The 25,059-nt window shown below is 34.3% G+C and overlaps 2 protein-coding genes and 1 long non-coding RNA gene across 11 annotated transcripts; 2 read left to right on the top strand and 1 right to left on the bottom strand.

Annotated features, from left to right (window-relative positions):
• Positions 1-1,172: 1,172 nt before the first annotated feature.
• On the top strand, positions 1,173-5,369 carry LOC146897971 (serine/arginine-rich splicing factor RS40-like). Of its 5 annotated transcripts, none has more exons than XM_085731947.1 (8): positions 1,173-1,286; positions 1,420-1,539; positions 3,292-3,544; positions 3,716-3,828; positions 4,172-4,410; positions 4,575-4,859; positions 4,964-5,068; positions 5,143-5,369. In XM_085731947.1, exons 3-8 carry the CDS (start codon positions 3,472-3,474, stop codon positions 5,177-5,179), a joined length of 852 nt encoding a protein of 283 aa, XP_085588073.1. In that variant the 5' UTR covers positions 1,173-1,286; positions 1,420-1,539; positions 3,292-3,471; the 3' UTR covers positions 5,180-5,369. The 5 variants fall into 5 exon arrangements, with proteins under 5 accessions (XP_085588073.1, XP_085588072.1, XP_085588074.1 ...); XM_085731946.1 differs by having other exon boundaries at positions 1,410-1,539; XM_085731948.1 differs by having other exon boundaries at positions 1,410-1,539; positions 3,292-3,552.
• Positions 5,370-9,704: 4,335 nt separating this feature from the next.
• LOC146897970 (uncharacterized) lies at positions 9,705-13,882 on the top strand. Of its 5 annotated transcripts, XM_085732806.1 has the most exons (4): positions 9,705-10,079; positions 10,252-10,304; positions 10,793-10,904; positions 11,941-13,882. In XM_085732806.1, exons 3-4 carry the CDS (start codon positions 10,891-10,893, stop codon positions 13,673-13,675), a joined length of 1,749 nt encoding a protein of 582 aa, XP_085588932.1. In that variant the 5' UTR covers positions 9,705-10,079; positions 10,252-10,304; positions 10,793-10,890; the 3' UTR covers positions 13,676-13,882. The 5 variants fall into 5 exon arrangements, with proteins under 5 accessions (XP_085588932.1, XP_085588933.1, XP_085588934.1 ...); XM_085732807.1 differs by lacking the exon at positions 10,793-10,904; XM_085732808.1 differs by lacking the exon at positions 10,793-10,904 and having other exon boundaries at positions 10,204-10,304.
• A 7,908-nt stretch (positions 13,883-21,790) lies between these two features.
• On the bottom strand, positions 21,791-23,488 carry LOC146897969 (uncharacterized). The gene is made up of 2 exons (XR_015023947.1): positions 23,390-23,488; positions 21,791-22,026 (listed from the first exon to the last, which is right to left on the bottom strand). It is a non-coding gene; the product is annotated as an uncharacterized LOC146897969 (long non-coding RNA).
• Positions 23,489-25,059: the final 1,571 nt, after the last annotated feature.

The raw sequence follows: 25,059 nt of genomic DNA, 5'->3' as shown, positions 1-25,059 counted from the left end.
AGTTATAATATTCTTAAAATTAAAAATATATATTTTTTTTGAAGAAGCTAAAAAAAATTAAAAATATATTAATCATAAGCATTAATTTATCATTTTCTAGAAAATTACTCTTTCAAAAAATGTGAAATTTTTTTCTCTCCTATATTTCGTAATAACTCTTCAAAGCTTTCCCTTCCCCTCATCTCCAAATTTCCAAACAAAGCCCAAAGTCTCCAATGCCTTCCCTTCCCTTCCTATCCAAACTCCCAAACAAGGCCAAAGAAACGACGCGTTTTAATCCGGTCTAAGCTATGCCTAGGGGTGGGCATGGTTTGGTTTATGAAGAAAATTGAACCGAACCAAACTGTTTCAACGGTCGGAAAATCAAACCGTTTGAGCTTTGTGAGGAATCGAACTGAACCAAAGTTATGTTCAGTTAACCGTTTTATTGTCGACGAACCGAACCAAACTTAAAATAATATTTTGAACCAAGATGTATTTTCTTATCTTTTTGAGAACCAATTTTTTTTTTTTTAATTTTTTTTATTATAAATTGGAATTGTGCGACAAGTGTTAAGAATTTTTTATCCATTCAAAAATATATCAAGACTATTGGAGAATTAGTCACTTTAGTCCCTAAATGGGAAAGAAGTGGTCACTTTAGTCCTTGAATGCAGAGAAATTTCAAAACAGTCTCTGAATGTAGACTCTGACTAAAGTGACTAACAAAGTCTACATTCAGGGACAAAATTGACTAACAGAGTCTGCATTCAGAGACTAAATTGACTAATAGAGTCTACATTCAGAGACTATTTTGCAATTTATCTGTATTCAGGGACTAAAGTGACGACTTCTTTCCTATTCAGGGATTAAAGTGACTAATCTCCCAAAACTATTTATTAATTCTATTTAAACTATGACCAAATGTATTAACTCTTTTAAGAATTAAATCACATTGGTTAGTAATTTCGTGTGGTTTTACTAGTTTTATTTTACTAATATCAACAAAAACATCAACAAATTCCAATGTTAATGCATGATGAAAGGCAAAATAAAATTTCATTATTAAAATAATATGAAGTTCATGCTTTGCTAATGGTTCGATTCAGGTCAAAACAATTCGGTTCGATTCAAATGAATTATTGGTTCGGTTCGCAAACCGCTTAAATGGTGCAGTTATTTGGTTCATGTTTATTTTTGCCCGTCCCTACTTATGACAGAAGTAACTACTCTCCTTTGCATTTCGTAATTTCCCCCAAATCTCAACCCTAGGGTTTCATTCGCAAACCCTATCTCCCTCCGAAAAGGTACAAATCCTTCAACGGATCATCAGATCCGCCACATCTCCTTCTTCTTCCTCCAACAATTCGTTCAATTTCACCATTTCCGAATCACAATAACCTTTTTTTTTTCTTACTTTGCATTGCAAGTTTGTTGCAGAAGCATTCGTAAAAATGAAGCCAATTTTTTGCGGAAATCTGGATTTTGATGCAAGACAATCTGATGTTGAGAGGCTGTTCAGGAAATATGGGAAGATTGATAGGGTGGACTTGAAGTCTGGTATAACTTTCTTCATCATTTCATTTTTTTTTGTTATAATTTTTGAGTTTGTTTTAAGTTTTAGGTTTAAAGTGCTTTTTTTGTAGCTTAATTAGTTATTTACTATTGAATAAACTATCAAGTTGGTCCTTAAACTGTCACTCTCTCACCAATTTAGGATATGTTTGGATAAACAGCTTATTTGCAGCTTATAGAGTACGCGTTTATCATGATAAGTTAAGAGGTTATGTATAAGTCTGCTTAAGCCATTTTTATAGCAAAAGATAAAATAAAGTTAACTTGTTTTTGTATATGCGATAAGCTGTCATTAACTGTTTATTAGAATAAGGCTATTCAATGCAAAAGTTAACTAAGATTATATTTCCTATTCTAATACTGTTTTCATAAGTTCTCTCAAACAGTCTCACAAAACTTATGCCAGTAGATAAGCTCAAATAAACCAATCCAAACAGGCCCTTAGTCCGTAAACTGTAGAAGTATACTCAGTGGTCGCTAAACTATTATTAATCCATCAAATAAGTCCTTCATTTCCTTTTAAAATAGAAGAGAGAATGATGATTCAGGGACTACCTTGATGGATTAAAAATAATTACGAGACTATTTAGTGTATTTCTATAGTTTTGAGACTAAATTGATGAGAGTGTGATAGTTTAAGGTCCAACTTGATGCTTATTCTTTACTATTAGTCTCTTGGATTGACTTATTTGAGCTTGTCTACTAGCATATGCACTTGTGAAATCAACTTAAAACAAGTCTATAAGCTCTCTAGGATAGCGTATGAAAACAATGTTATAGGTTATAGGACACTGTATGACCTTGTTTTATCTCGTGCTATAGAAATAGCTTATACATACGTACTTATATGATAAGTGTTAATGCTATAAACACTTAATTAAGCTGGTTATCCAAATAGGGTGTAGGTATTCTCTTGCTATGGTTTGTATTTTTAAATTGTAAGTTTGGTATATTGGATGGCCAAGTATTATTTTGGCTGTGATGATTGTGAGCTGTTTTCTTTGCTGTGCTGAATTTGTTGGAGTATTTTGCTTGATTTGTTATGTGGTGGTTGGATAGATTTTGCCCAGATTGCTTTTATAGAGATAGGTAGGTTCCGTTACGAAAAAGCAGATTCACAGATTGGTGACCGGCATTACATGATGGATGCTGGTGTTTGACAAATTTGAAGTCAAGATGAAAGTGTTCTCTTGTGTTGAGTTGCAGTGGGGTTATAGTACTGTTTGGAGAAAGGAAAATTTTATGTACAACCATTGAAAGCGATCATTTTGCAAAGAACTCATTGACCCTTTTTTTGATATCAGTTTGGACTTGTACACAAAATACTTTAAAAAAGAATTAGAGACAGGGCCTAAATCCTACGTGATTGCGAAACTGTTAACATTTCAAATTCAAATTGGTCTTTTATATGCTGCACATTTGGCAAAGGAGAGTGCTAGTAGTGCAATCCTTTTATTTGTATGCTTATGCTAATGCCAAGGATGCTAGTAAAACTGTACAAGCGGTGAATTTTTTTTTTTTTTTTTTTTTTGGCCTTGGCTTTCTGAACCTTTTGTTTTCATCTTGAATTTGAATTGGATCATGCGATTTCCGTCCTCAAATGATTCTTAAAAGGGTCAAGATGGTGCTCTTTGACTTGATACTTGTGAATGGATGTACATTTTCTTTTCCTTTTAAAAGAAAAAAAAACTGTCATTAAAATATGAACCCCCATACTCAACAATTTCTTTGTGGCAGGATTACTTGGATAATATGAATGTCCATGCTCCTCTTAGATGGATGTGCTTCTCTGCATTTCTTTTATAGAATGTGCCCCAGCTTCTCCTTCTTGTATTTTTCCAGAAGAAATAATCTGATCCGCCCTAGCCCTGCCATTCTGCATTCTCTCACTGAGCATTCATTGCTTTTTCGTTCCTCATGACTTTTGCTCACTGTTCAATTTCCGACATGTTTCAACATATGAACCATGATGATTTCACAAATGTGGCAGGTGTTGTGGTACTTCCTTACAGTTTATTTCTGTTTTATGTTGAATTTATCTCTCATACCTGATATCCTGATGCGGCATTCCTCCCTACGCCATCTTGATGAAAGGAGTCTTCAAATAATATTGAACTAAAATTTTTCTGCGTGGTTTTATTTTAACATTCTTGTTTCATAGGTTTTGCTTTTATCTACATGGAAGATGAACGTGATGCCGAGTATGCAATCAGAAGACTTGATCAAACAGAATTTGGTAGAAAGGGGCGCCGAATTCGTGTTGAGTGGACTAAGGTACGCTGTAATAGTGAACTGCATTAGGGATTGCTAAACAATGTTGATTGTTATGACACATCATCATGTACTTATAGCTTGGCATTTGGAGGTCATTTTTGTTATAAATAATTTTGGAAAGCTTTAACACAATTTGTTAGATTATAATGACGGTGTGTGATATTATCATGAGAATTGCTATACTTTTGATGGATGTTCTCATTTATGTGACAGATACGTTTGCATTCAAATGAACTTGTCCTTGTAGCTGCTGCTTATGTTCTTTTCTTAATGAATGATTTTGGAATTATTTAATTTTGGGTATTTTAATATACACATTCTGTTGTTATATTATGATTTTTAGGCAGAACGTGATAATAGAAGGTCTGGTGGTGATTCAAAGAAATCTTCAACTAATACAAAACCATCAAAGACTTTGTTTATCATAAATTTTGATCCTGTTCACACCAGGACAAGGGATTTGGAGAGACACTTTGATCCCTATGGGAAAATAGCAAATTTAAGGATCAGAAGGAATTTCGCCTTTATCCAGTTTGAAACCCAGGAGGAAGCCACTAAAGCTTTGGAAGCAACTAACCTGAGGTTGTAATTACTTTCTGCGTTGTTGAATAGTTATTATTTTTCTCTTTAGAAGTTTTATCCTTTAGAAACATAGTACATTTGACCGCCTTTATGGAGAGGAATGAGGGTAAGGACTAAGGGGCTATATATCTCAATGGCTCAATTGTTTTATATTTGGCGTGCAGCAAGTTTATGGACCGTGTTATCACAGTGGAGTATGCTATAAGGGATGATGATGTCAAAAGGGATGGATACAGTCCTGATAGAAGAGGTCGTGGCTCCCCTGATGGTAGGTATGGTCGTGGCTCTCCTGATGGGAGGTATGGTCGTGGCAGATCCCCAAGTCCTTATCGTAGAGGTAGGGGTAGCCCTGATTATGGTCGTGGATCAAATCCTGCTTCCAGACCAGAACCAAGAGGAAGCCCAAAGTATGAACGAGCTGAAAGCCCAATGAATGGGAGATACGATAGGTATGATCCATTTAATTATTTTTTATTTCTTATTTTTTTTTTTTTTTTTTTGGGTAGTGTAATATAGATCTCATTGTATTTTGGTCATTTTACTTTTCATGCAGCCGGTCACCCCCACCTCGTGGATCAAATCCATCTTCCAGACCAGAAGCAAGAGGAAGCCCCAAATATGAACGAGCTGAAAGCCCAATGAATAGGAGATATGATAGGTATGATCGAATTAAATTGTTTTTTTTTTGGGTAGTTTTATCATCATGTTCTAACTATTTTACTGTTCATGCAGCCGATCTCCCCCACCTCGTGATAGGTCGCGTTCTTGAGGAGTAGCTGAATAGAAACTGTGTGTGAAATTGTTGCTGGACCATTTTTATTTCGTTTCAACTTATGTTAGTCCATTGTTTGGCACCAAGAAAACCCGGACGTATTTTTTGTGTTTACTCTTATGTTTAGTCAGGATTTAATGTGCAATCTGCACATACATTATTATATATTAGATACAGTTATGTTACACATTGCGTTGTGATTTTTCTTTTGAAAAATGATTTATTTAAATCTTAACCAATGGTAATCCTCTTCCTTGTTGCTCGTTCATATATACTGATTGGATCTGTGAGCCTTCTTTAGTGACTTTCACATGTTTAGTCTTGTAGTTGCATCCTTGCTTATTCATATTCCCTAAGAACCGGAGAATTAACGTTAAAAAAAACTCTGGTTATTTTGTTCCTACTTTCTATAATTGCATTTTGTTTATTGTTATTATGCCGAATCCTGGATTTTGCTCAATGGTGTATTTATTTAAGTTTAACTTGGTTGTTAGTTATGGTGCCCTTTGTTCTTTGTTTTATTCTACCGTGCCATGAGCAATATGTTGTGCCAATTATGGAACAATCAGTGGCCAGTAGCATCCATTGAGCTGGATCAACGAGTTGTCTTATTTGCTGTTTGGATTGAATTTTTTATGGCTGGAGTTTGACTTGTCTCAAACTCAAGTTTTGAATCCTCTTTCATATTTTTATGAAAATTAATCGTGTGTTAGAACTTGTTTATATTATTAAACAGTGTCAAAGCATGACCTTTGTCTTTTGCACCCACTAGGTTTGAAAATTTTGGATCTCGAGTTGGTTTACTCTTGTCTTCATTCAAGTGTTTTAAAAATTTCAAATGAATTTGTGCTGTCTTCCACTCCCCTGTCAAGCCAAGCATAGGATTAGATTTTATTTGACAAAGTTAAATATGGCTAGCTTATACTCCTTATATGATATACAATTGTTATTTTAGACAATTGATATTTCTTAAGAAAAATAGTTATGTTGGTTTCTTATTAAACTCGTGAAAACAAAATGCATATTAATCGAACCGGACCAGATTCTGAGAGTCAACCACGACAACATCCTAGAGGCCGGGCCTTGGTGAAGGATCATATAGTCTCTGCTAGAGGAAATATCTAACTTAATGGAAAAATTACTCTCGGAGAGAGTGGGCGATGCGAACGTGTCAATCTTGTTGGATATGCAAACACGTTTAAAAATGAAGATACGGAGAGAAACTTTTTGTTTCCCCTCAAATGGTATAGGTTGGAAAGTACTCTCCACACCCACTTTGAAGATCATAAACTGCAAAAGGAGCCCCACACCTATCTAGTTGCGTTGGCATACTCAAGGATGTTTTTGGTTCCCCCCTATTTATATGCATTTTTCTCCCATTTGATTACTCTATGCATGCACCTCTATTCAAAAAAGGAAAAACTCTATGCATCATGCACTATGTTTTTTTGTTGTTGAAAGGATGCATGCACCATGATAATTATCTCATTGTATAATGTTTCAATAAAACGAATAATGTTTCTTACCCTTATTTTCCCATATATACTCTTTCTCTCTATACACTTGTGTCATGTGTGTCTGTATGTCAAAGCAACGTATTTTTTAATATTAATTTTGATTAAGCTCTACTTTGAAAAGTCTCATTATGTAAATCAAATATACAAAATTTCACACAATTTTAAACAAATTGATAATTCATTTTTTATAATTGAATTTAAACTTATAAAATATACTTTTTTAAGTTTAAAAAGTAAGTTCCCATATTTTGATGTATATCCTTACTAATTTTACCTTCAATATAATAAAGTAAATTTGATTTTACAAAAAAAAATGCATGTGCTAATATTGTATTATTCACGTATGAGTTTATTAATTTAATATTTTATATAAAATTATAGAAATTATGTAGTTTATTGCTAAAATAAGTTGATCCTACTTCATACTCCATATGTTCCTTTTGAAATGTCACATTCGAAGGAAAATTTTGTTTCAATTAAATTGTCGTTTTTGAAGTTCAATAAAACATCAATTATTGATTTGTCAATAATACCCTTAATTATATATTACAAAAAGAAAAATATATGAAATGAGATGATAAATGATCAAGAGTAGTATAGTTTGAAAACTATAAAACGACATTTAAAAATGTGATAACAATTGTTATTTTAGCAAGTAAGTGCATGGGGACATGTAAATGTGTGTGCATGTATATGTTTATATAAAAAATGCAAGTATGCATCTCTCCCTATGTATATGGGCAACATGCATATATGTGTGTGTATGCAATAAAAGAAGTGAAAATGTATTTCTTACTAACATCCATATTCGAACTGTCATCACAAGTCACAACATTGATTGTATCTTCTGTGCTTTTCCCATTCATGTCAATTTGATTTTTGGCATAGAAAATTAACCTTGAACACAAAAATGTCAACAATACCAAAAAGCATGCATGCATGATTTTTTTGGAAGTATTTGTTGTTTCTCCGCCAGTCACGTTACACGGTGTGAAGTTCTACTTTTTATTCACAAATTTTCAAATTTGGAAATCCAACATCATTTCTATTTTCAAGCAATTTCATATTAATTTCACATACGTGTCAAACTCATGATTAACACTTTGTTAAAAATAAAATGGTAGGAAAGAAAATATAAGGGGCGTTTATTTCATAGACTAAAAATTATTACTCAAAATAATTAACACTTTGTTGGCTGAGGGTTTGTCCCGGGGCTTTTTGTAAGTTCATCTTTCGATGTTCTTTTGATGTATCGTGTACGGTTATATTTTGTTTATATATATATAGGGGAGGGATATTTTGACTCCAAGAGTAAGTCAATAAACTTACTCCAAATCCTGACCTTTGATCTTAATATCAATTAATGACTAGGATTGAATAATAGTAATTGTTACGGTGAGGTTTAATTATTTTCTCCACTAGAAAACGGCAAAACCTTATCTTCACAAATCGGCAGAAAACATCATACTCGTGATCAATTGATCATCGTCATAGATCTCTGTTCCATGATTTAAAAACAATTTTCAAAGCATAGTCTCAATTGTTATTCTACTTCTTTTCTTTGGATGAACGCTGAATTCCTAGGCTATCCATAGTTCCAATTGAAAGTGAGAGATGCTTGCGGATGATTATTTTAACCAATAGAATCCATAATTTAAATGAGTCATGCTTATACTATTACATTGAAGGAAGATTCTGAAACTGTTTTGTGATAAAAAAGTTGAAACAATTCAAATTCAAATACCGTGTTATTTGATTTTGTCCCTTATAGAATGAAGCGTAAAAGTGGTTCATGTTAAACAAATTTTAAAGCCGTTAGATTAAGAATAATTGAGGGTTAAAATTTGGAGTAAGTTTAGAGACTTACTCTTGGAGTCAATATATCCCTCCCCATATATATATATATATATATATATATATTGCCATTGTCAAAAAAAAAAAAAAAACTAAGAACAACATACCTAAAACTATAAAGACGAGTTATTTTTAGGTAATTTAAAAAAAATAGTACCTCAAACCCATCACATTTGAGTCAAACCTACTCTAATCAATATCTAAACAACAATTTTGTAACTTAATTCATCGTTAATAATTCTAAAAACAAACATGCAAATCAAATCATAAAAATCTAAATATGGAAATTTTTCCAAATTTTTTAACAATTAAACAAAAAAAACCAATGCAATAGGATAATAAACATTTACTTGATTTTGGGGTAGAAATTGACATTGATTGACACAAAAATGAAGAAAATTGCACTTGAAGCAAGCAAGATCGCACTTGGAGTTTTTGAATATCAATGGTTTTTGTTTCTGAGTTGTAGTTCTATAACGGAACGCTATGTGACTTAAGTCACATTAGCATGTACCAAACGTGAGTTAACTCGTGCTGGTTCAATGTAACTTAAGTCATACTGATGCTACCAAACGTGACTTAAGTCTCTGTACTTTCTATGAGAATGACAAAAGTTAATAGGAGAAGAACAATTTTCCAATTTGAATGATCTTCAAACTCTCGTCATGACCCCAACACACAATAGTAGAACAAGTACAATAAAACCCCACTTGTGTTGTTTGTAAAGAAAAAAACAATCACATACGCTCCCTCCAATTACAAGACAAATTCCTCATCCCCACCATAGAAAAATACATTGCTTCATAAAACTAAAATATGAGTGGCAACTTCGCAATTTCACCACATAAACAATGTCAAACATATTCAAATTCAAAACAGTGAACACAGTTCCAAGATCTTCATAATTATCTATCCACTTCACACACGTGTGATTTCAAACCCATTTTGAAAAGTATTACCCTACCCCACATGACACGTGTCACCTTTCTTCATCCTAGGTAACGTAAGATAATAAAAAAAAACAAAAACCTTAGCATTTTCAAATTTTAACTAATCCCAACGGTAACGTTTTTCTGTCATAAAAACAATCTCAACCGTTCAATCACTGAATCTTCTCCACATTTAAACCCTCTAGCCCAAAATCTACATTCACTTCCATTTTATAGAGAGAGTGAAAAAGTTTGATTTTTGATTCATGGGTTGTGAGTAAATATTGTTATTTGTAATTTGCAATTGTACCCTTTTGGTGTTTGATTCTTAATTATGATATATAAACGTTTCTGATTCTCATAAATCAAAGGTTACGGTTTTGATGAAAATCCAGCTGTATTTTTGATTGATGGGTTTGGAAGCATTTGCATTTTGAAATTGTGATAGTTATAAGCTAAGGTTTTGAAGGTTGGTGAAGTGCTCTCTATAGACATTTTCTGGATTACACAGACAGTGTATCTATGAGTGTGACATTGAGTTTGAAGTTTAAAGATTAAGCTACATAAGCTTGTTTTCTTAGTTACTCATTCATAAAGGTTGGTTCTTTTTCTTCATTTTGTAATTTTTTTTTTTTGCTTTGATTTTGATCACTTTTTACATGAAAGATAACTTTTGTTTTTCCATTCTTCATTCTCTTCTTTTTGTGTATTTTTTTTGTAGCCTATGTTTGAAGAGTTTCTAATTTCTTTCAGTTGATTTGGCTTACAGGAACAGTGAAAGGATCAGTTATTTGAATATTCAGCAAGTCAAGTTTGTTTGAGGTAATTTTATTTAAGCTAATTATTTTAATTTCTCATGGTTGTTTTTATTTTCATGCTCACCTCTACTGAATTACAGTAGTAATAATAATTTTTGGAGTAAATCATTAAATTGGTCTCTATCTTTGTAAGTCATTCTTAAATCAGTCATCGACTCTATTAATATTTCAAATTGGTTCTTGTCTTTCTCATAAGTTTTTCAACTAGGTCCATATCTTTATGTTTTTGACACATGAGGAGGGGCCTAATTGAAAAATAAATCTATTTATGTTTTTGGAGTAAATCTATTTTTGTTTTTGACACACAAGGACAGACACTGGTTTGAAATATTAATAGAGTTGGGGAATCTCTAAATTACTTTCAAATTACTAATTTAAAAGTAATTTAGAGATATGTACCAATTTGATGATTTACTTTAATTTTTGTGATAGATAATTACAATAATTGATTTTTTTTAATTCAGTATCTGATATAATTGATTTTTGTGATAGATAATTACAATAATTGAATACAACTTGTTGATAGAGACTTATTTGTCTTCCCTTCAAAGCAAGGCTTCTCCTTTCTGAGATTGTTTACTCCTTTCTTTATGAGGACAAAGATGTAAATTCACAGCTAAGAACTCTACTTTTCAGCAGCCTCTCTTGTAGAAACAGGAATCCTTGACCATTTGATATCATATCATAACTTTTACATTACCTTTGATACTCTTTCCACCAACCATCTAAAGTTGGTTCAATTACAATTTTACCCTTATAAAGTAATCATTATTACCTTTTGTACAAGTTAATGTATGTGAGGTGGATATTTTTAAGCCTAATGATTTAGATTTGTATAAAAATAAATAATAATAATATCCACCGACGGCTACTTAATGAAATGTATTGTTATTGTTAGTAGTTACACGCCAATTCCTTCATTTTCATCAACAGCCATTCTCATAAACCATACTTTATCATTCATATCAAAATTTAATGATGTGTTTTGGAATTTTCCAAAGGGTATTAAATGATCACTTGCTAAAGTAAGAGAAATACTCATGGGGTGGCATCTTTAGGTACATCACATTTTATTGTCAAGTCATGATGTGAACAAATAAACAAGCTTCTTGTGTGATTATGAGATTCTTTTAAGTTATTTTTGTTGGCCTACTCTTTTGATATTTTTTAGTTTTTAAAACTTGGTATTCGGTCTAAGGACCGACTAATTCGAGAGTCTGATCCTATTGTCCATTTGTAAGGTCCCATCTAAATTTAGAGCAAAATTCTGTATAGACTAGCCTACCAATAGACTCGGGGGATCAAACTTGGGACCTTGGGTACACTCCAAGGTCCCAAGACAATACCAACAGATAAATTCAACTTGTAATCCCTAAAAGCATGCAACTTTATAATTTGTAGGAACCAACAAAAGTTTAGATAATTATAAGGATCAAAAATATATTTTACTCTTTGTATTTTTATGTATAAGAATTTTCTGTTGGAGTCTTGATTTTTAATTTAAGGATTTGATGATAACTACTGCTCCACAACCTTCTTAACTTTCTATATACAAGCAAATAAATTAATATCATTTCCTTTCTACAATTGGTATCTTTGTTTGGTCATTTCTTTGAGCTTGCTTTTCTTCTATTCTACAGCTTTGGTGATCATCATCATTTCTACAACACTACTACAAATTTTCAAACCATGGTGGAAGATAGTATAGTAGCTGTCACAGTTGATACATGTTCAACAGAAGAATGGTTGTTGGACTCACAAGAACTTGTTCCTATTGCTCTTACAAAAGCAAGAGAGGTAAAAGGGTTTCAAGGTAGGTGGAAAATGATCATTTCAAAATTGGAACAAGTTCCATCAAAGCTATCAGATTTATCAAGCCACCCTTGTTTTTCAAAGAATGCACTTTGTAAGGAACAATTGCAGGCTGTGTCAAAGACACTAAGAGAAGCTATTGAATTAGCTGAGTTATGTTTGAAGGAAAAATATGAAGGTAAACTAAGAATGCAAAGTGATCTTGATGCATTAATTGGTAAGCTTGATTTGAATTTAAAGGATTGTAGCTTGTTAACAAAAACTGGTGTACTTGGTGAAGCTACTTTGCAATTCAATGTTTCTGTTTCTATAACAGAATCAGATATTGAAACACATTGCAATATAAAGGAGTTACTCGCACGCCTTCAAATCGGTCATTTGGAATCGAAACACAAAGCTTTGGATAGACTTCATGATATTATGAGAGAAGATGAGAAGAATGTTTTGGCTGCTTTTTGCAGGAGCAATGTTGTTGCTTTGGTTCAGTTGCTTACAGCAACATCAACAAGGATAAGGGAGAAAACAGTTAGTATTATATGCTCTCTTGTTGAATCCGGTGGTAGCTGCGAAAACTGGTTAGTTTCTGAAGGTGTTTTGCCACCACTTATAAGGCTTGTTGAATCAGGTAGTGCTATTGCTAAAGAAAAGGCTATTGTTTCTCTTCAAAGGTTGTCTATGACGGAAGACACAACTCGTGCAATCGTTGGACATGGAGGGGTTCGTCCGTTAGTCGAGCTTTGTCAGGTTGGTGATTCTGTTTCACAATCTGCAGCTGCTTGTACTTTGAAGAATATTTCGGCTGTTCCGGAAGTGAGACAGGTTTTGGCTGAAGAAGGCGTTGTTAAGGTTATGATCAATCTTCTTAACAATGGAATGTTGTTAGGAACTAAAGAGTATGCTGCTGAGTGTTTGCAGAATCTGACTGCAAGCAATGAGAATCTGAGAAGGTCTGTTATATCAGAAGGCGGCGTTCGAAGCATTTTGGCTTATCTTGATGGTCCACTTCCTCAAGAATCTGCTGTTGGTGCATTGAGGAATCTCGTTGCATCGGTTTCCGAGGAAACTCTGGTTTCTCTTGGATTGCTTCCTTGTTTAGTTCATGTTTTGAAATCAGGATCATTAGGTGCGAAACAATGCGCTGCATCGGTTATATGCAGGATTTGTAGCTCAATTGAGATGAAGAAAATGTTAGGTGAAGTTGGTTGCATTCCTCTATTGATCAACATGCTTGAGGGTAAAGCAAACACTGCAAGAGAACTTGCAGCACAAGCAATTGCAAGCTTGATGATTCTGTCGCAAAATCGAAGAGAGGTTAAGAAGGATGATAAAAGTGTGCCGAATTTGGTTCAATTGCTTGATCCTAGTCCACAAAACACTGCGAAAAAATACGCAGTTTGTTGCCTTGGATCACTTTCTTCTTGTAAGAAATGCAAGAGGTTGATGATTTCATATGGAGCAATAGGGTATCTGAAGAAGCTTATTGAGATGGAGATTCCAGGAACTAAAAAGTTGCTTGAAAGATTGGAAAGAGGGAAATTGAGAAGTTTGTTTAGCAGAAAATAATGAAAAAATTCCATGTTTCAACTGTCTTTAGTTTTTGTATCATTAAGCTCTTTCTTTATCACTTTTGCTCTTGTCAATGTTTCTGTTTCATTGTCTGAATGAAACAAGTAGCTTAGAATGTAAAACTGTGGTATGCAACTCCTTTGGTAATTTGTGTAATCAATGTTTAGATTATATATTTAATCAATCTTGTAATCTGTGCATCAATCAATGTTTAGATTTATATATTGTCTCTAATCAGTAAAAACTAAAATCTAATAGTAGTAGATTTATTACTTTGAATTTTGATTGAAAAATTATGAAGCACTGTGATCACATATACCAAAAACGAAATTGACTCTTGCAAAATAAAATATTTGATTGTAACAACATGTGTTGATGTTTGCATCGATAAAGAGTGATTAAAACAGTTGACTTCCCAAAATCGTCTATAATATGTTCTTATTTTGAGTGATTTAAATAAAATATTCGACATATGTATAGAAAAAAATTGATAAGGCAGACATTTTATTGAATGAGTTTCATAATGATAATGATACATATATAGTATTTTCTCAGATTTCAACATGAAACACCAGTGGTCTAGTGGTAGAATATTACCCTGCCACGTTACACCACGGTACAGACCCGGGTTTGATTCCCGGCTGGTGCAATTTCTGAAGGAGCTATGATGACAATGTTTGTGGTGTTGGTTAACATCACCTATCCTGAAATACTGGATGACAAATATGCCCTTGAGCTCCTTCCTTTTGCTTTTTTTTTTTTTTTCATTTTGACATATTCCTCCTCCGATAAGTAATGTGATACATTTTTCTTCCTCTCCAATGCAGGAAAGTTTTTGATGTATCTTGTGTTCATGTTCCTCACATTTACCTATTTCACTTTTTACGGCATAATGGCTATTGGTGTTACACCAACCCAACACCTCGCGGCTGTAACTTCTACTGCATTTTACTCTATGGAATCTTGTCACAGGTTTTATGGTTCCAAAACCGGTGAGTAAAATAAATGAAAGTATTACAAGGATCCTCATTAATATTACTCTTTCTCAAGGTTTTAAATACAGGAACGTTACCGCGATATCGGCCGTTACAAAATGGTAAAGGCAGCCACCGATACCGTTATTTGCCGTTTTAAGGTTGAGAAGAAAAATCACACTGAAATGCCGTTACGTAACGCCGTTACAACCGTGAAACACCGTTACAGCCGTGAAACCCACCGTTACAACCGCGAAATCCGCCGTTACAGCCAAGAAACATAGTTAAGGACGCAAAAACTTTAAATCTGTTTCTTCTCTTCAGCTTCATCATTCAATCTTCATTGCCTCCTCTAAGTAATTTCACTCCCACTCTTAATTTGGGTGTTGTTCTGTAAATTTGTAACAGATATGAGATGACTCAGATGAGATTTTAGAGGGGAGAAATGGGACTTTAATTGATTTGATTGTGTCTTTGTGTGAAATTTGTGGATGAGAGTTTGGAATTTAGAGCTGTGGCTCCTTGCTTCTGTTTTGTGAGAAAGAATTGAGAAAGAAGAAGAACCTAGCTAGAAAGAAGAAGATGAGGTGAGAGTGAGAGGAGTTGGGCATGGTTGGGTTAGGTTAGGTGAGGGAATCCCAAACTAATGAATACCCACTAACTTATTGACTTTTAATAAGATTTGTAGTTTTATGGAATATTACAATTAATTCACACCGCGACGACCGCAACAGGTAACGCAACATCCGTAATAGCCCGAAACTGTGAAAACCTTAACGCGACCGCGACCGCAACCGTTACCGTTATTTAAAACCTTGCTCTTTCTATTATGCCTTTAACTATTTATCACTCTTTCATTTTTTAATTGTTTAATTTATCTTTTCCATACAATTTATTAAGGAAAATTTTATAAAACAACTTATAGTATCACTTCACCATACAAAATTTATTACATTTCTTAATATACGCGTGAAATGTCCAAAGCATTATATAATTTAAGACGGAGGGAATATATGTTTATGATCAGGACATTAAAAGTAGGAAACATAATTTTCAAATACCCACTATCTAATAGAGAGAGAGAGAGAGGAAAGTAATAAAGATGTACAAATATATATAATTGGTCTTAATGTATTGTTGTGTAAAGTGTTATATATATATATATATATATATATATATATATATATATATATATATATATATATATATATATATATATATAGGGATTTGCTAGAACACACCCACTAGTTTTTATGTGGGAGTGTTTTAGCAAGCTACACCTTAAGGTGTATTTAACTACTTTTTAGTTATAACTTGCTAAAACACACCTTCTAAAAAATAAGTGGGTGTATCCTAGCAAATGCCTATAGGAGTTGCTAACATACACCCACTTATTTTTTAGAAGGTGTGTTTTAGCAACATTCACCTTAAGGTGTATTTAACAACTTTTTAGTTATATTTTTGCTAAAACACACCTTAATAAAATCTAGTGGGTGTATCCTAGCAAACCCCATATATATATATATATATATATATATATATATATATATATATATATATATATAGGGTTTTGTTAGAAGACACCTTTTATGAAGGTGTCTTTTAGCAAATTATTCTATGAGCATTTGCTAAAAGACACCAACTAATTTTTATGAAGGTGTCTTTTAGCAAAGTTATAACTAAAAAGTGAAAATTACACCTTGAGGTGTGAATTGCTAAAGACACCTTCATGGGTGGCTTCTAACAAAACTCATATATATATATATATATATATATATATATATATATATATATATATATATATGGGTTATGTTACAAGACACCTTCATAAAAAGTAGTGTGGTGTCTTTTATCAAGTCACACCTCAAGGTGTGATTTTCACTTTTTTAGTTATAACTTTGATAAAAGACACCTTCATAAAAAGTAGTTGGTGTCTTTTAACAAATGCTCATAGAGTAACTTGATAAAAGACACCTTCACAAAAGGTGTCTTCTATCATAACCCTATATATATATATATAGAAATGAGATTCATTTTAAATCATAAAGAAATGTCAGCAATATTCAATTGTTTCTTGTTATTAACTCATGAAAGGGCACTCAATATAGTAGTATAAGTGAAGATAAAAATAACATAATTCATTCAATATCAAAACAAAGTACATAGAGCACAAGAAACCTGTGCGACACACAAAACACACATGCAATAATCAAAGCATTTTTGGGTCTTATTTAGAAGATGAATCAAACTACAGCAAGGAACGACTTAGCTATCCCATAGTTTGATAAATGACCCGAATTATTAAACATATAGAGATAGTGGATATGATAAGTTTAATTACCGGCCACATAGAGCTTGTAATTAATTATTACTGAGGATATCTAGTGGAATTTTCTCATAGTCATTAATTAGCATTCCAAATGAAAATGCCACTGAGTGCTTTATCCTTGAGGAGATCGGTGCAAGTCTTACGGAAGACATCTAGTGAAACATTACCTCCGTCACGTGGATCGGTGCTTGCTCCTACTAGGAGTTTTTGAAGAGCGTATTCCCTTGCGAGACTACAAAAGAGGTTTAAAAAGTCAGTCTCTGTGGGGATAGGCTGCATGTAGAATTGGTAGTCAACCCGATTAATATCGTCTCTGATTGTAGTATTTGTCATTTTCATGGGATGGAGCAATGGACACTCAATTAATAACGTCCCCAACATAGTTGGAGAAATCATTTTCATCATTGGTACTGATGTGCTCATAGTTAATATCAATGCCATCAAAGTTGTTTTGTTGGATGATCGTTTTGAGCGAATCGACGGCATTATCACACCAGTATTCTTTTTCAATAGGAGAGAAAGGATTTTTTTTTTTTTTTTGGTAGTGAGAGAAATGATATTTAGTATGGTGATCAATATCACGACCACCAAAGCTAATTATCACCTTGACATTGGGATACTTGTGCTTGATATCCTTCACACTTTGTATACCGCAGATATCAAGATCCCAATCGGCATAGAAATTTCCGGTGCCTTTTCCATCTTCGTTGTAAGTCTCATGGGCAAAGGTCAAAATGACATGGAAATCGATTTTGTTGTAGTCAATATCAGGGAATATAAAAGATTTTGGGTATGGTTTCACGCCAATGTATTCTCGAAAAAGAGCCACCGGGCTGTGGATGTTGTTGTGTACCTTAAGTACTTTAGAGACCTTGAGATTGTTTCTGGTTTTTCATGGGAAGCTGCGGCACTAACTCACTTGTATAAGGAGCTCAACAATGCTGCACGTTGTAACACCAGTCAGGTGGCAGGATACCTGACTTTGTTGTAGGTATAAATTTAAAACTATGTTTTATTTTTTTAAATTTAAGTGTATGTAGTTTGTATATATAAACTTGTGTTGTCTTTGGTGCAGGCTTGGGTGTTTCACCACTTCCCAGGTATAGGAAGCAATGATGTCTGGGAAGGATATTTAGAGAATCAGTACCCACGCGCGATGTTTTTTTACCACTGTCTGGTTTAGGTACATTAGACAACTACAGAACTCATCTGGATGCGCTGGATTTGACGAGGGTTGTCATGGCCCCCACTACAAGAAATCTGTTCATTTGCCAGGGATTTTGACAAGGCCTTGAAACCCCTGGCAAATTTCTGAGGAGCAAAGCCAGGGGCCGCCCCTGGGAAAATGACTTCAAGAAAAGTGGGACACTGTTCACGTAAAACAGGGGTTTGACCCTGGCAAAATGAAACAACCCCTGGCAAATTGCAAGCGGGAAAATTGAAATTTAAATTGAGACAAGAGCACATGGGAGTGGCAGAGAGTGCAGACCATTTGTTTACTTTTTCACTCTTTTATTGCTTAATTTTTATTTTTTTATTGAAACAAATACACACCACACACGTTATCTTTCCTTCATTTTTTTGTATTCATTGATTTGGTGGACCATACAAATACACACATTACAACATTTTATTTTATCACTTGTTATCTCTCCGAAGTCCAAAGAACACAAGTCCAAAACTCATAAAGCTTACCATTCTTCCTTCTTCCTTCTTATAACCGAACCACCATTTTAGGCGCGAATCTGAGCCCCATTTTCACTGATCAAACAAAATAAGATCGTTTTCTTCATCCCCTCAACAAGAGCTTTCTATTGGTCCCTTTCGTTTCAACAAAGGAGAATTTTTTGCGTGACCCATTCCCCAGCCGCCGTGCAATCATACATAGCCACCGCGCCGGAGTTTGCAGCTCCATTATTGGGTTCTCTTTGTTCATGTTAAGCCATCTATTATTTAGCTTACTCATTTAGTTCTTTAGTTTTTCTATTTTGTTGTTGAAGACCAAAACTTATGTTTTTTGTTTAATATGAAAAATCTGTTTTTTTGATATAGATTTAGCTACCTTGTTTAATTTCATCATCGTGTTTATTCTGTAAATCTATAGCAAAAAGACCAAATTTTCATTAATCCTTAATTTCTCCTTATATTCCAAATCCGAAAATTAACAAACCATTGAATCAACTGCTCATTTTGATCTTCTCTTGTTAAAGTTTTTGATATGGAGTGAAGTGTCTTTGCTGAAGTTTTAAAGGGCCAAGTTTGTTATTTGTGATTGTTACCACTGTTATTGATAATACATAAATCAATGTATTAATTAAGGGCCGACTGATATTGCTTGAAATGCTTGTTAAAAAAAAGTCATATTGATTGAAATGAGGAAAGCCTTATCTATGGCTTTTAAATTGTTTAAATCCATTTTGACTTGAAAATAACCATCTATGAAGCTGGTATATTTTTTTAGTTACAGTAGCTTAAGGTTCATCAAGATGGCTTTAAGGAATAATCTGTGCTAAAAAACAATTTAAAAAAAATTCGATTTTTTAATTAATTTAAATACAAATTATTAATTAAAATTATTTTTTTAATATTTAATTAATTAAATAAATAATCGGTTTTATAAATAATTTTTAAAAAAAAAAAAAAATAATATACACTTTGCCAGGGGTTAAACCCCTCACTAGTCCTTGGTATTTTGCGGATCTGATTTGACCTTCCATCAGTCAGTCAGTGCGTCAGTCAATGCGTCAGTCAGTTGCAGAAAAAAGTGAGGGATTTTGCCAGGGGTTATGACAGGGCAAAAGTCAGGCCATATACCAGGGATTGTGCCCCTCGTTTTTGTCCCAGGGGTGTAACCCCTGGCAAAATGTTTGCGACGAGTGCTTTTGCCATTGCTTCCGCCCCTGGGAAATTCCCTCACAAACGTCCCTTTTCCCAGGGATTCTGTCCTTTTGACAAGGGTTTTGCCCCTGGCAAAAGGTAATGTTTCTTGTAGTGCCCATATGGAGCGCACCGTCAGGCACGTCCGTTTCAGCAGGGCAGCCTTTACTCTGGATGGCTGAGATGCGGAGACCGCATGGTGAGATATCTGCCGGAGAGGGTGCTTCGTCAGTTTGGGTGGGTTCAGACCATACCGAGACATCCCCTTGAGAGTGCACCTACTAGTGTTAATTTGGCGGAGATCACAAACCGCTTTCGGCATGCACTTGATTATGCGTTGACACCTCAGATGTTGGGAGAGACTGCAGTTCATTATGTGGAGGCAGTAGATGGATATATCGAGTGGTTTTACCGGGTGTCTCATCCACGCATGATTCTTCCAGACATGCCGGTACCGATGCCGAGGCCACCAGAGCATGAGGTCCTTGATGCGCGAGCTGCTCAGGAGGATGGAGACCTTGGGTACTTACAACTTAGCGGAATGATGAGCCGCATCAGAGACCATATCTATGCTGTGATGAGAAGTGGTCTGGTGCCGAAAGGGACTGAGGAATGGCAGCATTTGGAGGGTGCGTTGAAAGAGATGCTGTAACGCCCTCTTTAATTATTTGATTTATGTATTGAGTCTAGAAATATATTTAAAGGATTTATATGATTTTATGTGATGTGAATATTTATGTGATATGTTGTGGTTTTATTAAGGGACTTATTTTATTATTTAATAGAATAAGATTTGAAAACAGAATATATATTGAGATGTGGGGCTGTTTTATGAAAATAGAAAGAGTAGTGGCATAAGAGTAAATAAGATAGTTGGAGGGTTATAAATATGAGAAGCTGGGTTGGAATAGTTTTTACGTAGAAACAATTTTGTGAGAAGAGTAGCCGCCGAAAAGGGAGAAAACAAGAGAAGAGAGAAGAACCAAGTGAGAAGACCAGATCTTGTGAGTTTTGTTCATCTGAATTAAGGTAAGGGTGATGCTAACTCTCAATGAATATAGTATATGATTCTGATTTGTGTTTAGCAAGGGTTGTGGTTGAACTTAGGATTTGAAATTAGGTTTTGATTAGTGATTTTGAATTAAAAGTGTAAAAACCATGTGAAAATTATGCAGAGATTGTGTACAGGTCGTAGGTATAATCATATAACACTTATGTAATCAGTTTTGGGGATTGAATTGGGGAAAATTGGGACTTTTGGTGAAAAACCGCATAATCCCGTAGTCTGACCTAACGCAACTCGCCATAGCGAGTAAACTGACTCGCCTCGCGAGAAAAGCAAGTTCATCGCTTGCCCCGCGAGCAAGATCGCTCGCCGTAGCGAGTAACCCATTTTCATGAGCTCGCCTCGCGAGTAAGATAGCTCGCCTAAGCGAGCAAAACACCCGTTCTGCCAAGTTTAGATTTCATGAGCTCGCCTCGCGAGCAAGGTAGCTCGCCTCAGCGAGTAAAATGCCCATTCTGCCGAAGTTGTATTTTCGTGTAATTGTGACGTATTCTGTTAGATTGGGTTCCTTGGCCTATTATTATTGATTATATGTGACTGTATTGCTTACTGAGAACATGATTACTTATTGACTGTTGATATATTTATGTAAAGCCATGTGAAAATATAATGTGTCGATGAATTCTTGTGGTTAAGAGTCGTTATGTCATAATTGACAAAGTTGTGGAGTATGTCGTAATTATTTACGTACAAGTGATGTTGTTGTTGATGTTGTCGTTGATGTTGTCGTCTGTAACACCCCGATCCCATAACAACGTAATATTAATTATAATAATCAGAGTAAATCATACAACGGAGTGTCACACTGCTTTTCGAAATTTCATAAATAGAAAATAACTATTTATTTTAACCAACATTTATAATATCTTAAAAACTGCAGCGGAATAATTCTTTTAGAAAATATAATTCAACATCAATGTAATTCTTAGCACAAAGGCCTCAAGATAATAAACATTATTTTCAACAACGATAAACTCCAACAACAAGTCTTTTCAAAATATGATACATAAAAGATATGAAGAAAACATTCGCGACGATCCCCATCCTAATATGTATCAGAGCCCTAGACACTTGAGCCAACCAACCTACAAGCCATCATTACCTGCAAGTTACCCATACGAAGGGCAACATTTTCAAGCAGAAGGGGTGAGAAACTTATCCAATAATAATAATATATAATTCATCAAAATAATGAAAACAACAAGACGTATCATAACATGCATCATTAATATTGTATATAAAAGCATACGTATGGCAACAACATAATCATCTTCAGCAACATGATCAGCAACAACAACAATTTCGTTATCGACAACGACACCGACAACTCGACAATGCGACTCTTAACAACTTTAACAACTTAAATCATCTTGAAACTCCTTGATATGCAAACGCATGTGGTACCATTCAACAACGTAAATGAGCGTAATTAGGCTCTTCAACATGTGAGCATAAAGCTGTCGGGCTTAAAGCCCCCAACGTAGTTTGAGCACAAAGGCTGCCGGGCCTAAAGCCCCCAACTTTAATGAGCACAAGGCTGCCGGGCCTAAAGCCCCCAACTTTAATGAGCACAAGGCTGCCGGGCCTGAAGCCCCCAACTTTAATGAGTATGCAATGGACTCAACTAGTGTATATCAACATACAACTACACAGCATCTACGACAACGACAATGTGCATAATTTACTATGACTCACTCCCCAACTTGGACGACTCAACGACACAATAACACCAAACAACGGAATTCATCGACATAGCACATATACATTAATTGATTACATTCATATCAAACCAAAACATTCTTCAAAACAATCGAGTTTGATCAGTAAGACATAAGCCAAATACTCGTAAAACACTTCAACTGAGTCCCTAATACTTAAGTTTGAAGTTGGGAAACCAACCATAAGTTTTTGGACTAACTCGGAATTAGTATGCTGAGTTTTTCTTAAGTTTTCTCAAGACCCATCTGGACTATTTACATCATAACTCAAAATCTACAAATAATTTTCTAGTCACTCCAAAGCCATTAGGAAGCTAACTCAATTATCTACAACTTTCATGTTTACATCGAAAGCTAATTCAAAACAGAAACGGGTGAAAAAGACGCAAGAACGCGAAACAGAAAATGCTGTCATTGGACAATTTCGCTAATAGCGAAAATGTTCCAGAGAGTTTCGCTAATAGCGAATTTCTGGCGAGTTTTTCATCTACTGTTACGATTTTAACACCATTTTCACCCCAAAAACCCAATTTCTGATCCCCTAATCACCCAAAATGAATTAGAACAATGTTTACAGGTTCTATATACAACATAGCAACCAAAACAACATAGAAACATGCATCAAACAACACAATTCGTCATAATTTCCTCAATTAACATAAAACTTCTAACCCTAAAACCAAGAACAACAATTCATCAAATTTCAGAATTATATACCATGATTATTGAAAGGAATCTCACCCTTACCTTATCTCAGCAAATTCTACAGCAAAAATTGGTTGGATCCTCTCTTCCTAGCTCTTCTCCTAGCTTTCTCTTCCTTCTCTCCAAAACCAGTTTTTCTAGAGGTTTCACGTGAAATGTTTTTGTTTCTGACTTTCTGTTTTTACTGTAAACTAAAACCTCTCTTTTCTCTTAACTCCCTTAATTTCTATTAATTCCTCATTATTCCCCTTAAACCAAAATAAACACTATTTCTATATTATTTCTATTTCTCTTACTATCTTATCAAATAATAAAACAATATTCATTCAAATAAAACACAACTCCATAAATCATATAATAAAATAGCATCACAACATATATCACATAAAATCATATAAAATATATATTTCACATAAAATCATATATATAACAAATAAAGTCATATAAAAATATTCACACATCTACTAAAAATAATAGAATTAAAATGGGGCGTTACATCGTCGATGTTGTTGAGTTGTATGTCGGTATACACAATTGTTGAGTCCATTGCATACTCATAAGTCGTTGGGGGCTCATGCCCTGGAATGTTTATCATTCAACTTGTTGGGGGCTTATGCCCTGGAATGCTTTGTCATTCAAATTGTTCGGGCCTTATGCCCTGGAATGCTTTGTCATTCAAATTGTTCGGGGCTTATGCCCTAGAATGTTTATCATTCAAATGTTGGGGGCTTATGCCCTGGAATGCTTATCATTCAAACGCGTTAGTTGGTACCACATGCATATTGCATATGTCATTGTTGTTGTTGGTAGTTATGCATTTGTCGTCGTTGTTGTCGAAGTTTGAGTTGTCGATGTCTTGTTGTCGTTGTTGGTGGTTGTTGCATTTGTCGTCGTTGTTGTCGTCATTTGAGTTGTCGGTGTTGTTGCTGTTGTTGTGACGTTGACGTTGTTGCTACTAATGAAGCATGAATATTATCATTGATTTGCTATTGAGGTTGCTATAAATGAAGCATGAATATTATCATTGAATTGTTGTTGATGTTGCTATTAATTAAGCATGAGTATTATCGTTGATTATCCGTTGATGTGCTATTATCAAGCATGAATATTATTGTAGATTAATTGTTGAATTGATGTTGTTAAATGCAATTGATGGATTATATATCTATATTTATTGTTTGTGAATCTCACCCCTTCTGCTTGAAAATTGTTGCCTCTATACATGGGTAACTTGCAGGTAACAATGCTTAGTAGAAGTGGTGGATCAAATGTCTTAGGGCTCTGATACGTAACGGGATGAGAATTTTGTTGTTGTGTCTTTCATTCCTTATGTATCAAATTTTGGAACATATTGTTGGATGTTTTTATTATTGTTGAATAATTACCTTTGAGATTATTTATATTGAGGCCTTTGTGCCAGATTTTGTTGAAGTTGTTTGATGTGAGATGATTTAAATAATTTATTCCGCTGCAAAGTATTGATATATTTATCAGGTTGATTATTAAATAGCGTTTATCCTATTTAAAGAATTTTTGAAAAGCAATGTGATATTCCCGTTGTTGTTGAACTCTGATTTATTCTATATTATTTATATGTTGGGAAAACGGGGTGTTACAGGTGCATGATGGGAAAGTTTACCGTCGTCGAGGAGCTACTGAGGGTGGCAGGGTTGCCAGAGGTGGCAGAGGTGGTTGCAGGGGTGGTGGTAGAG

This window comes from Medicago sativa, chromosome 8 (genome assembly GCF_051527215.1).
Source record: "Medicago sativa cultivar Bolivia chromosome 8, Bolivia_mono, whole genome shotgun sequence".
Classification (NCBI taxonomy): domain Eukaryota; kingdom Viridiplantae; phylum Streptophyta; class Magnoliopsida; order Fabales; family Fabaceae; genus Medicago; species Medicago sativa.
This window is presented reverse-complemented; position numbering and strand designations above follow the sequence as displayed.